This window comes from Argiope bruennichi, chromosome X2 (assembly GCF_947563725.1).
Source record: "Argiope bruennichi chromosome X2, qqArgBrue1.1, whole genome shotgun sequence".
NCBI lineage: Eukaryota > Metazoa > Arthropoda > Arachnida > Araneae > Araneidae > Argiope > Argiope bruennichi.
This window is the reverse complement of record NC_079163.1, coordinates 111,643,649-111,659,019: the sequence shown is the minus strand read 5'-3', so window position 1 is coordinate 111,659,019 and position 15,371 is coordinate 111,643,649. Positions and strand designations below refer to the sequence as shown.

At 27.3% G+C, this 15,371-nt stretch overlaps 1 protein-coding gene across 1 annotated transcript in view; it reads left to right on the top strand.

Moving 5' to 3' along the window:
• Positions 1 to 505: 505 nt before the first annotated feature.
• LOC129960959 (solute carrier family 35 member F3-like) overlaps positions 506 to 15,371 on the top strand; it is a 63,461-nt gene continuing 48,595 nt past the window's right edge. Inside the window, exons 1-2 of the mRNA XM_056074735.1 lie at positions 506 to 886; positions 11,250 to 11,617. Coding sequence (XP_055930710.1) covers positions 11,260 to 11,617 — 358 coding nt within the window. The 5' untranslated portion in view covers positions 506 to 886; positions 11,250 to 11,259. The remainder of the gene's footprint in view (positions 887 to 11,249; positions 11,618 to 15,371) is intronic.

Sequence of the window (15,371 nt, the reverse complement as noted above, 5' to 3'; positions counted from 1 at the left end):
AGTGATTTTATAAAATCGAAAAAAAAACAGCACTCAATTCTACATTTTCGGATATTCTAAACCGATATTCAACAAGTGCTTTAGCTCATTCATATGATTCACTTGTTACTTACACTCTGAATCACTTATCTCTGTTAGCACTTATCAGGAATAGATTTCTTAAAACCATTTTTTTATTCTATAAGTTTATTTGTAGCAGCTGCAATAGGTTATTTTGTCCAGGTATTTATTTGTCATCAAGTATTTTCACACACTTCACTATTATTCGACATATTTTTAAAAAATGCTCTCGGAATCCCCATATTTTTAAGTCACTCTAAGCAAAGACTTTTAAAAAAATTAAAAAAGCAATCGATCCAAAATATTTGAAGAGATCGTAAACCTGGGGTTCTTCGATCTTTCCTGACCGTCTATTTCCTGGAACCACGCAACAGAATCCCGATCCTCCAGAATGGCACATGCGCAGTGCCCTACCTCAATCTCTTCCATCCTCTTTCCGAGTCAAACGACCCTCACATCTTCGCAACACATCCTTCCACCAAGAATTTACATGAATCCTCTGCTAAAAGCACTGGCAGTTCTAGCCAGTGCTTCGAGCCAGTTTTCTCCCTTGAGTGATTGAGCCAGACCACTCTCCGCCAGAGAGGTGAAGACAGCTCCCTCGAAATAGTTTCCCCTGATCTTTTCTATCGATTCGCTCGTCTCTGGAGCGGAGATGTCGATAAAAGCTTGTGAGGTATTTTAATCTTAAAATGGCGCCATAAGCAACGTGATTATTCATATTTACCTCTGCCGTCAAATGCTTTGCCAAAATTCCCGAATGGACGTTATTACACGATTCTTTCCGAGCAGAGATCACTTCTCACTCAATAAACAAGGCATAGTGGTAAGTGACATCTCTTCTCATGAATGAAATATTGTCTCTTAAATTTCCCCTAAAAAGGTGATCATTTTTTTAAACATTTTTACCATCATATATGTATTGCTTAGTGATTACTTTTATGCCCTGTCTAATGAAAAGACAGCTCTTAAATCCCATTAATTACCATTGACAACCTATTAATTTTTATAAAAAATGCCTTAATGAACTCTTATAGATGCATTTATCGTTTTATATCTTTTCCGCGCAAAACTTATTTCCAACTATCCAAGCTGGCTAATAAAGCTCACCTAATAAATTTCTTCACTGAAAAGTGAGTGTTTCAGGTGAATAGGCTTTTTGACAAGTAATCGAATTTTTGTTACTTGAAGAATAATTTACCTTTGTTGTTTTAAGTCTGACATACAATTAATGGTTATTAGTAAATACAATTTTAAGCTTATTAAATAAATATAAATATATATTTTTTGCTCAATAAAATATATATTTATATATTTTATTTTGATTATTTATATTATATAATAAATATTTATATATTTTGTATTTGCATCCATTAAACATTTAAAAATTTTTATACTTTTAGAAACATGTCCGATAAATTTTTCAAGATGCATGATTATTCTTCAATTTTATAATTTTAGGATAATAAATTGCATTTACTCATGCTAAAACCGTCAAATGATCTGTTAAAATAATTTTATAAGTTTACAGTTTCTTACAATTATATAAGAAAGACTTATATAAGTAAATAGACTTGGATTTCCTACTAATTGCACTTTTTTATAAATGTATTATTAGAATTTTGAAAATTTAATTTTTCGAATAAGAATTTTAAAAATTTAAAACGTTTTATTTAGAAAAAAAATATAAGTTTATTGTTCAGTTGTACAATACATGCTTAAGTATAAATTTGTTAGATATCTGTATATTTTAAACTTATTTTGTTGTCATTTTCACTCATTGCCATCCTATCGACATCATTTTAGAATAAATCCATAAGCATTCCAATAACTTAGTTTTTGAAAAGAAATGAGTCATGTATCGAAATGACATTTAACACTATTCATTTTGTTTCTGACTTTGATGTCATCCAGCAGTTTCAATATTTAATGAAAATATGAGAATGTAAACTAATACACATTAGGAAAATACGATAACTACATGGCATACACATCAACAGAAAGGTATCGAGAATAAATCCGGATACATCTTACAGTAATGAATCATTTCGGAATAAATTTTTAGAATTATTTCTTAGTAGTTCTCCTTTCCTTTTTTCTCTTATTTGTCATCATTTTTAAATGATTGTACGGTTTAAGGTGATTATTTGAAAGAATTCTTTCTTCATCATAACTGTTTACTCTTTGTTTTACAAATAATCCTTTATTTTTGTGAAACAACAGAGAGAGGAAAATAGTTTTCAAAACAGATTATTTAAAAAATACTTAATAAGGGATTGTTAATAATCATTCTAAGAAATTCCGGTCTGAAATTAGATACAATTATTAATAAATTCATTGGAAGACATTTCTAAATTTTACATGAATTAACTTTAAAAAAGCAAATCAAATTCTTAAAATGTGACAAAAAGTTTAATATTGATTACCAATGTTCACACATGCTGGTGCCAGGAGCAGGGTCAAAGGTGAGGGAAAGGCGCCAGTATTGATTACCAAATATAAATATTCACCAACCTCACGGAAAGAAATATGATTATTTTTTAAAACAGTAGCCATGTATCATTTTCTATTTGTTACACACAGTGTAATTTTGGATAAGTAGTAAATTATAGTAATTGTAATGTCCAACATTACAATTATTTCCATTGCACATAGTCCTGTATCAATAAGCCCATTCCTACAGTACACATAATCCTAACACACATACACATTTTTGCAGTACACATAATCCTAACACACATACACATTTTTGCAGTACACATAATCCTAACACACATACACATTTTTGCAGTACATATGATCCTAAACACATACATATTCCCCACAATACATACAATCTTAAACTCGTACATGTTTTCTACTTTATATACAATTGTTTTCTATATTAGTCTTTCTTTTACTGATTCATGTACTTTGAAATTCTAATGTTGCCTCCATACGCTTAATGTATAGAACCCGATAGTAGAAATACATTATAAAGACGTTTTTCATTTTCTAGATAGCACACAGTCCTCCATAAACTGAGACATTTTTTTCTACATTGCACACAATTCTAAATGCATGTACACGTTTCTAATATTACAAATAGTCATCATTCCATCATTCCTTTTTAAGTAGTTAGAAATATATTTAAGGAGCCGATAAAGGCTGAATGCTTTTAACTTAACAGTCATTTTACATTAAAATGACATTCTACATTTTCTGCATCACATAATAAAGATGTATTCTAACATTATACAAATTCCTAAACACATATACTTTTCTTACATCAAAAATAGGAAAATCTTTTCCAAAAATACCTTTTTGATTCTTTAGGTTTTCATGCAGTCAGATAGGTTAATATCCTACTTCAAACATGACGGTACATCTAGATTTCTTCTTCTATTCTCATTTTCCTGATGTTTTCAATCAGTTTCATTTCTGAAAAAAAAATTGTAAATGTTTGCGATTCATAAATAGTCAAAAGTCCTTGTAGGTAATATTTTTGATTTTTATTGATATGTTGGAATGAAAATGCTCTGAAGTTATAGTTGTGTTTCACCTTGACAGACGACAAAGAGAAATTATTATTTTAAAAACGATAAATTATTTTAAAACGATTCATAATATAAATTGTCAGAAAATTATCAATATCGTCTAAAAATACCTGTTTTGATTAAAAAGCATTATTCCTTTGATGCCTTTTTCTGCTCACAAAATTTTTTGTGACTCTAGTGCATACAGTGATAGGATTTATAAAATATGTCTTTAAGATATATTGGAAAATATATCTTAACAATAAAACCATTCATATTGTACATTATTTCTTGAATATGACACGTCATAAATAATAATAATAATAAAATAGGTTGGCCACAGATGTTTCTACCAAGAAAAACCCAAGTACTTTATTTAAATATTTTCTCACTTTTATATAACCCATATTATTGTATTTAAATATTTCTTTAAAAATTTCTTCAAAATTATTGATTTAAATGTATTTAAATAAGTGTTTTTTAGAGTTCTTTCTTCTTAATTTGATCAGAAGTTTGAAGCTTTAATTGAAAGAGTTGTTGATTATTTGTCTTTTTTCATGCGCACAAAAGGATCAATTATTCTTTATACTTTGCTTTTAGAGAAAAGATGTATAGATAATCATTTCTGTAAAGAACAACAGTCGTAACAACATTAATTATGTAATAAAAATAGTTGTAACAGTAAATAATAATTCTTAGAACGAGCTGAACAAACTAATTATTGTCGTTTATACTTTAAAGAAAAATGTTTGAATAATAATTTCTGTAATACATATCAATTGTGTGTCATTTTTTAATCGGCTAGCATGAAAAGTATATATATTCTGAAATATTAAATCCATTTATAAATATCTTCACATGTTAAAAATAAAATAATTTTTTTTTGAAAAAATTATTCAAAATTTTTTTATGAGAAATATTTATTTATTAAACAAATTTTTCCACGCTTCAATTACTTTAATTTAAATTTTAAATATTTAAAGAATTAGAAATATTTGTGGTGATTTCAGAACAGCAGAAAAAATAATTCATAAGCATTTGCAACTATTTAATTACGTCATACATAAAGTTTCCATTTACTGGAAAAAGCAAAATATTTGCACCTTACTAACTAAATAATGAAATATTTTCATGGCTCAAAACTTAGTTTAATTTTTAAACAAAATGTGTGAGGGAAACAATGTTTCAAAGATGATTCTTATGCGATTCCTTATATATTTGTTTACATTATTTCGGAAACTTGATAAAAAAAACAACAACTTATGTTTTCACTTTATTTTGAAAGCAACATTTCAGAAAGTTAAATTTCTCTTTAAGGAGTGATTATTTTGGTTAAGCATACATATATAGATGTGTAGGCATTTTATGAACGACCCTAAATTGCATGAAATTTTATTTTTCATCAACAATTTTCAAGCCTAAATGAATCAAAGAAAAATTGGAAAAATAGCTTTAAAAACTAATTTTGAATCTAACTTTGTGTTAAAAATAATTTAATAAATGTTTAATTACAATTTCTATATTAAATTTTGTTTCTGAAAATCAAACAATATAATAACTAAATTACTTTATTAACTTATCATTAACATATTTATAATTAATTCAGAAAAGGCTAAAATATTAATGATACACATATACACTACTACAGAATATATGGTTCTGTATAGAATGTATTTAAACAAAATATTAGTACTTAGAATTATTTTTAATATTAAAATTTGGGGAAATAATCCAAAAAATTATGTGATTTTCTTGATATTTCTTATTAAATTTTCAAGATCAAAGGCAACCAGTTTTCCAAAACTTGTGAAAAAATTATAATAAAAGTAAAAAAGGTATAACTCAAGGAAATAATAATAAAAAAAAACAGTGATTCATACAAAGAATACTGTAATTAAATACTATTCAGAATACACGCAGTAATTTCAGTTTCTTCAAAGTATGTAAACATGTTGCATTCATGGCATCTTCATATATTTTACTGTAACTTCAAAACATATTGCATTCTTAATTTTTTATCGTCGGTTACTCACCAAATAAAAATGTTTATTGAAAGAAAAAACTGTCAACAATCTTTATTAAATATCTTATTACAAACTATTTTCTTAAAATTTATCAAATCAATAATTCAAAGAGGGCTTCACACTAAAATTTACTAATTTCTAAGTCATTATTATTATGCCATTACTTGAAAAGATAAATGAGAAATACTTCTAAATTATTTTCATCAATTTTAAATCAAGAATTCTTACAATTTTTTTTTTTCATATTTAGTCTTATTATTTAGTTATATTTCGTATATTTTACTTTGCAAATGGAAAATGCACAAGACAGGGTAAAATGTATTTCACAGAAATTAGAAATTTTAAGATAGCTTAAATTTAGACTATTTCAGTTCGGTGAATTTTAAAATAAGTAAAAGGTTGAAAATAATTTTTTGACTTCATATTTTGGCAATTACATTCATTTCAACTTTTAAAATTATATAAAACAGTGAAATCATTACGAATTACAAATGAAACACACCTTTGAATCATATGAGAAATATTATTCTCTTCCTTTCATAATAAAATCAAGAATAGTACAACTAAACAAAATAAGATTTAAGTTTGAAGTACAAGTTAAACACTTGACCTTAGGGGAATAAAACAATAAATGCATCTAAATCATCCAAGCACGAATTAATAACATTAAATATGTGCCTACATATATTAATTCTGGTTTGAAAATGATACAGTGAAACTTGAATTTCTATTTTGTGTATAAAAAATATTTTCATATTCAGCTTTAAAGACACACATCTAACAAACTTGAAAGGTAAGTAATTACCACGTATTTATTTGTTTATTTCCATAATAAAGAAGACCAAACGGCTGGTATGTAGATATCGTATTGTCCAACATTTCATTGAAAAATGGAAATTCTATCAAGAGTGAAATCCAAAAAAGTCATTATAATATCTGTTCTCATTTCCACGTATTTGAGACACGAAGTTAATTAGAAAAGCTACAACGTTATAATACCAGTTATAATATAACATAAACCAGACACGCTTATAAATTAATATTAAAGTGAAGATTAAATATTATTAAAAGAGTTCAAGCATATTCTGTATATTCATAAGCTTTTGATTAAAACTGCAGTTTCAAGGTAAGAGCATTTAAATAGCGTAGCCAATCAGTCAGAACATTTCAGTAAACATTTAAATTAATGAACACTTAGCACGTGATCAGTTGCCCGCTTAGAATGACTTCTACTCCCATCATTTAAAATTTAATGAAAATTTATGTGTCTTTAGAATATTCAAATTCAGTGTATCGATTTCAGAGGCTTTAAATCCAATTACTGGCTCGTTCACTAAGCGACATATGAAGTTAAGAATAATGATGTCCATCATGTCTACGATTGGAAACTTATTAATGATCAATATTTCTTAGTGTTCTGCTTACAAACGGCATAATGAATTGAATTAAAGCAATAAACATACTCTAGAAAAGCATGTTTAAGTCTTGGGAAAATATTTAATATTAATGGAATACTGATGGATATAGGAATTATTAGTTTGATGTTTTATAGAACGTAAAAAAAAATTAAATGCAGATACACATCTGATTGAAAGGAAAAACGATTTATAATAAAACGTTATAACGATAAAGATTGAATGTGCTTACATGGAATATATATTAATATTTTCTTCATTAAATAAATTAAAATCTTATGATAAGTCATTTTATGAAAAGTGTTTTAATAAAGATTGGACTTAATGCAATTAGTTAGATCTTTTAAGCATGCTTATCTTTCATCTTTGGTTAAAAATTTCCTCTAAGTAAAATTAATAAGGACCGACAGGATGCCGACTCTGCACCACGATTTCATTATGTACAATTATGCTACATTGCTTCAAAACTGAATTCTTTAACATAAACGAAAAAAGTAATGTGCATTACCTAAAATTCAGTGATTAGTTTAGTTTAAAAGGTCGTTAAAAGTTTATTCTTATTCTTACGTAAAAAATATTTTGGAGAAAAGTCTTTTAACGTTAATAGTCTTTTCCTCTTAGATCATTTTGTGTTACTCTGTCACGCAAGAGAATAAATAGGATGTGCATGTAAGAAACCTCTTGCTGCTCGAAATAACATAAGGTATCTTCAATATCTTATCTAAGTATCTTATACTTAATTTTTCCTTTGTCCCTGAATTCTACTGAATTGCTTAAATGTCCTGTGATATATCTACGCAATATTTTCATGGTGTCATAATAATTATATTAATGCCTTAGCACTACTATTAATAATATTTTCGTATCATCAAGCTCAAAATTTTTCGTTCCCTCTTGATTTCCAACGTATCCCCTTCTTTCGTGATCAAACAATATTCAAATACTGGGGAAAATAAACAGTCGTATCGTTAAAAGAATTGGTACGATTTTACAAGAGCAATTCTTTCGACAATATATTTTAAAGATTGTAACAGTTCTACCATTAATTATCAAATATTTCATCGTACTAAATGTCCCTTATTCGAAAATTGAAAAAAAAATTCTTCAAGAGATTCCAAGGTTTAGATCACTGTGCGGGAAATTTTTAAACCTTTCTAAACAATCAATAGAGTTTCAGCTATATTTCATATTTCTGAATTTTTTGATACTGAATTATAAATTTTTTATTTCCACAAAATTTAACATTACTCAATTTTATTATTCAAAGATTCTTATAATTTTATATAATGCAGAACCATGATATAAAGTTGCAAAATCTTAGTTATTATCCTTTATATAATTAGTAATATTTATTATTTTGGCACTAGGAAACGAGATTTAAAAAAATATTAAGTAATTTATAATTCAGATTTTCTCATATTTTTGTAAAATTATGAAAACACACATCTAATTAAAAAAAAAAATCCAAATTAGTACTTTCTACTTTTCTAACACGTTTTTTTAGTTCTAATTCTATTTAAAAAGTTTTTTCTATAATGTCCTAATAATTCATTACAGTTGAGCCGAAAGCACACTATCACAATATCCAGTATCATGTATTTTACCCCATTCTTTTATAAGATATTTGCTTGCAGCTTGGCCAGTACTTACCCTCGTGCTATAAAAAGACAATTAATTAGATATTTGCAAGATCTCCCAATAAAAAAAATTAAATTATTATTAGTTAAATAAAACAAATGACAATCTAAAAATTATAGAATTTATATTATTTATTAACAACTAAATTTTTAAAAATGCTAAAATTCTTTGTATAATTTTGCTGCAAAAAAGAAATGCAAAACGATACATCTATACTACTAATAAATATATAATTAATAAGAAATGCATTGCTTTTTTATTTAAGAATTCTGTTAATAAACTGAAAGCTTGCACGATTACCATTAATTTTTGAGACTTTTCACCATTAAAAAAGCCGCAGTAACGTATTTATTCAATCCCTTAAAAAAGTCATCACATTTTTAGTAGTGTATAAAACACTGTCCACATTTTACAGTTAGGTAGTGAAAGATGTCCTTAGGAAAGCTATTGATATCGTTGACTTCTGTGAAATGTATCACTAATTTTATCAAACAAATTGAAAATAACCATGAGGTAAAACACCTCCCGCTTTCTGGGAGCGACGCCTTTTTCTATTTTATGTTTTTCTGTGATAATATTTTTTTTTTATTTTAGAGAAATTTGTTTAAAATGATAAAAACAATACTTTTTTTTTGAGATATCTTTTAATGCAGGGCACATATCAAGTATACTGATGAGTCTTTTTACTATTCTATTAAAAAAACAATGACAATGACTCCTTAACTCTGATCGTCAGTTAAATTTTAGCATTTAACTTTATCATCACTTTAGCATTTAAATTTATCATCACTTTTTGAGTAATATTTCATCTTAATTTAATGTTAGCCTCTTATATAAAGCCCATTTATGTTTAACACACTAAATAAATAACAATACAGCAGTTTCTGTAAATGTGGGGAATAAAAGCCTTATTTTATTTTAAAAAGATATTTATTGTGTAACATAATGTATTCTTTTAGTTATAGTAAGTTCTAAACTAATATTATCTAACATGTTTTCAAAGCATCAATAATGTTTTCATAGAATCGTCGTACTGCTTTTTTCAATCAGGACTTCTACAAATTCATTTTAGTTCTTCTTCAGCTTTGCGTTATAATAATGAATTTATCGCTTTAAAATATCCCAATTGCGTTTGATGTCTTTTTCATAAACAATTTTCAAGTTTTTGCCAAAAAATATTATTTAGAATGAATAATAAAGAAATGAATAGATTCCCTTCTTTGATTTGCCTTTAGTCACTAATATGTTTAGACATCGTTGATTATTCCATCAAATAACATAAAAATAAGTTAATATTTATATATGTATGCATTTTTTTTTTGTTTTGAATGTAATTGAAAATTGAATGGGGCTATGCAGATATTAAAAAACCTTCTGTATGTCCTCCATGTAAATATCCTCCATTTTAATATATCAATAAACAAAATACACAAGCTAATAAGAATCATATCGCTCATGACTATTTATAGATAGAGTTTGGAAACAACCGCAAAAAATGCTGCTCCAAAATACAACAAATAGATGAGTGTTCATCTTTTTTTCATAGAAATATTCCAATTGCCTAACAATATTTATTATTTTACAGTACATCAGCTCAGTTCTTGTTTCTACTTCGAAACATGCTAACATTTTGTATCAAATTAGAACATTTTAACAGATTGAAAAGAAAATAATGATACTTTAATTATTATATGTTTTATTAACAGTTCTCAAACTCTATGATTTTTTTTGTCTTTGACCTAATTCCAGAGTACTTTTATCTAAATTAATAAATACGCGCATGTGTTAATGTTCTCTTTAATACTATAAAAATCATCTACATGTTGCATTTTGATGTCTTCTGTGTTTTTGACACGGTTTTAGTGCTCGTATAATTATTCAAATTAGCCTACTTTCAACTTAATTTTCCTCTAGTATAACAGTTTCGGAAGTAGTAATTTTTCTTTCGTAAGGTATTTCCCAGTGGAATTAAGCATATTCAGGTTAAATTTTATCACGTCGTTACATCGTTTACTGTAAGAAATATAAATAGATCGTTCTTGGTTGGTTCACGTTTCATTATGAAGGTACGTTTGATTGTCTCTACATTGCTTACAAAATGTAATTATGTATTTGTTGCTATAATTAGTAAATATTTTTCAGTTAAAAAAATATTTACTTGCCAAAAAATTATAGGTTACTTTACCGATATAATCTAGTCTTCACTCTGATTTAATATCTTTTTTTTTAAATTTATTTTCCTCAGAGAATTCTTCCCAAAATGGTAAGATTTTGAAAAAATAAATAATTGGTTTTTAATATATTGAATTATTTTACTTAGTTTTTCTGTACTAATATTTTATGGCAGAAAAGTTGCATTAATATCATATAGAAGGAATTATTCAATCTTGGATCTGGGAGTCAACATTTTCAGCATAAGTGGGGTTGAAAACGGCGGGAATGTGCCGAAGTGTCTGATCGCGGCATAATCTAGCCTTTTTCAGCTCCCCCTTATACATATCAGCTAACAAGATTCGAGCTATTATTAAATGGATTGCATAATTTATGTAAAAGCTATATTGTCCTGTCTTTTATTGCATTATTTTATGATTCTACAGTGCTTGTCCTATGGGAGACGTTGATGTGAGCATTTTTAGTATAAGTGGTGCCGAAACAGGCATGAATTCTGGACGAAATCGCCAACAGTGTCCACCAGCGGTGGTCATCACCCACGATTCAGACAACTATTCACCATCCTCCATCAACCCATCTTCTGGTGAAGGTCTTCTCAATTATAAAACTGGAGGACTTGGAGCCAGCACATTGTCTCTTGCCACCGAAAGTCGGAACGGAGTTTTTACTGGAGGACCACCATCAAGAACAGGCTCTCCAAGACACAGCAAAATACATCCCAGTGAAGGCAGCAGTTTGCCCAAATCAGGATCTTCGATGGCCGTTTTCTCAACAGATGGGCAATTGCTTGGAAGTAAGTTGATATATTTTTTCATCTATCTTCAGCTTTGCAGTTTCATATAAATTTTCAAATGTTATGGAATGAATTTCCAATAAAGTCTTAATTCTACCAAGATAGTTGCTGCTCAAACATATCATGGAGTGGTGTTTCCAAAAGTTAAGGATTTCGAGATTTATATTTAATGACTTGGTTGCATGATAATAAGATAACTGCATGACTGATACGTTTTTCCAAAGGACTGGTTATACCTCAAGGGGATACTTGAAGCGGAAAATATAGCTATGTGCAAAGATTGTAAATAGAAATAAACTGTTACGTGAATAAAATTTTGAGTTTCGGTAAGTATCATTTTCAAGAAATATTTACTAGAAATTCAAACAAAGCGCATGGAATGTGGTGCTAGTAGAAAGTCGGAACCATAAAATCGCGGACTTGTTTAATTAATCGAACATTAATCCTTTAAAATACATGACAATTTTTTAACAAATTTTTTTGTATTAACTTAAAGGGGCATTTATTAAGTATCTACATCCCAGCAACGTTATAATATCAAATTCAACAGTTTGTGGAAGAAGTTCATTCAAGGCCGAAGATTTTAACGAATTTTATTGACATATTGGCTAAAATTTATTTCTTTGAACATCTTTATTACGATTCGAAAAAGAAAGCAAAAAATGTTTAAACAGTCTTAGAATTTCATTTTACATATTACCTTCCCATCGACTTTCTTTTCATTAATGAATTTTATAATATCATACAAAAATTCATGTTTTTTTCTTTCGGTCTCATTGTAGCTTTCTTTTGCCTTTTTTCAGTCACTCTTCATTATCAACATCACCACCAGAATTTTACTTTACATATTACCTTTCTACTGACTTTCTCTTCATTAATATATCAAATTTGTAATATTATACAAAAATTCATTTTTTTCCCTTTTGATCTCATGGTGGCCTTATTTTGAATTTTTTTGTCCATTTTTCATTATCAGCATCACAAATAGACATAATCATATCCCTTAAAATACTGAAGGAGTTCTTGTGAAAAGATTCAAAAATAGAAAGTAGAAAATAATAAAGAATAACCATTTCTTCCTGTTATTTAAATTCCTATTATTCAAAAAATAATTTACCTGTAACTTAATTATACATTCATACTGTACATGACATCAAATATTCATCTATGGCAGTAACAAGAATTTAAGGCAAAATATTTAATGCAAGGGACGCATACTTCATTTTGGAATTTATTACAAATCTCGCAGGATAAAAAGATTAAAACGAGCAGTTCAACTTAAGATAAATTGCGATTCGATTTTAGTTGACATACGAAATTACTTTTTGTGTGACTATGATGCCATGCGAATTTACAAAACTGGCTGAAAGAAGGATTTTATTTTACAGGGAGATATTGTATATAAGAAAAGCGAAAATCACTTCAAGCATTCTATTAAGCATCGTACTCCTAATGTATATAAAGCTGTCGTATGAATTTTTAAAATAATTGTCTGTATACTGATATTAGCATATTAAAAGTTAGCAAATTTAAATGCTTCTTTGTTAAATATTTGCTTAGGTTTGAAGAGCAAATGTAATACCAGTTCTTTAATATGTATTTAAGAATGAGTTTTAATCACGATATATTAGTCACGCATTGCTGGAAGTTAAATGAATTAAATATAAACATTTGACAGATCTAGGTCAATCAGAATAAAAAGCTCCAGCTTGTTCGCATGCAATCTCAGGAAATTGGGATTTTTGAATTTGAAGAAGAAAGTTTTTATTCAAAGAATACCGCAGTAAAGATTATTGTAAACTAGAAAGAAAATGTTTTTTAAACAGAGTGAAATTGGAAACTCTTTTTGTTCATGCCACCTATTGATATGGAAATAAGATTAAGTACACTGTATGGCATAAATGTTTTATATTCAGAAAGTTCTTATTTCTGTCATAAAAAGGCAAAATCTGATAAAGAAATCACATTATTCGTCTCTAGAGTCAGTACGCGCATTGATTACTGTTGTATACATATCAGTGGAATACTATTAACTGAGTTTTTATGAGAGAACACAAACTTTGTTCTGTTTTGCAAAAATGGAAAGAAAAGAAGCTACATTTCAATATTTGAATATGATTGCAATTTACACACGAATTTGTAATCAACTTCGAAATATTCATTGATCCATACAGTAGATAGAAATAAATACAATACAGCATGAGTAATTCAAAAATTCGAGTAAAGAAAACTAAAACTTATAAGCGTACACAGTAAGAGGAAACATCGAGTTTTAAATTAAAGATTGCAATAAAAATTATTTTTAATGTTTAACAGTTTTGATAAATAATACATGGTTACTAAAAAAAGAGTAAGTAAATAACTTTAAAAAATAAAATAATAACAGTAATTTAAAAAAATTGCATGATTTTACATTTTACATTACCTACAAAGCATGATTTTACATATTTTTTTACAAAAAATATATGTGTTTTGCATTACTGATGTAATTCAAGAAAGTTATGAAAAAAAATTTTAATTATTTTTTTCTGAAATTTAAAAAAAATTAAATTGCGGGGAATAGCTACATTATGAATTAAACAATATCTCAGTGACACAAATTATTTTATAACAATTCTGCAATAAAAATAAAAGCTTTTTTTTACCAATATATATAAATAAATATATTGCAAAGATAAGAATATATATTTTAATATTTTTAATGGTAAAATTATTCATGCAACAGCCGTCTTAGTATTCTTCTATGTTTCCAGATTAAATCTAGTTCTAGCACCGTTATTGTCATATGTAGGTCTTTGCTACAAATGTTTATCAAAAAACATTTAAAAAAGGATTTCCAAACACTCATTGTTGCCCTTTTGAACAGTCATGTGAAATTATAAATAATAATAATAATAATAAACTTATAGCCAAATGGCTGCATGCTGCACTGTAAGGTTAAACGATTTACAAAAATTACAGTTTCAATAAAAAAAAATGTAATTTTAAGAAAAAAGTAGTTTAAAGCACTTTCAAAGCAATATTTAAATAATAAAATTTCAAAATAAATTTTTTTAATTACAATTTCTCCAATTGCTGTTTTGCTTAAATTCATTGCAAAGCAGTAATTCTTCGAATGAATTAAGGGCCATGAAAGGACCATGAAAAATTCAAGTATAATATTTTTTTATAATCTTTAGTTTTTTTTATACATTTAATTAACCAAAATGAATTCGAATTCTGTACAGTATTATTAATAATTATAATTAATAGAAAATCCAAGAGGTCAAAAAAAATTTCCATTAGTTACGCAATCGAATTAGCTAAATTCTAACATACATAATAAGTATCAGGATAATGAAAAGAAATAAGTTTTATTAGTCTGATGAAAGAAAACTTTAGGTTTGTCACTTGAGAACAGATATTCTGCTTATAAAAAATATTTCTGAAAGCCATCATGGTAAGCATCTTGAAAATTGTTGAGATCTGTTGAAAATGTAACAAACAGATTCACAATAATAAAGTGACCCAACAAATCATATCTACGCTATTATCATATGTGAACTACGCAAGTTTCTTTTCCTGTCCATAAAAAACAAACGTAACTGAATTTGGGCAACGAGCTTCGTATTTTTGTAACTGGCAAGTTCGATAGTCCTATTTCAAGGCAATAGTATTGCAGCCAATTACAGTTGACTTTTTAAAATTTTATTAGGACTTGCTGGAGTTAAAACTACATTTTACAGCTGACACTCCCCGAGAAAACTAATTATGC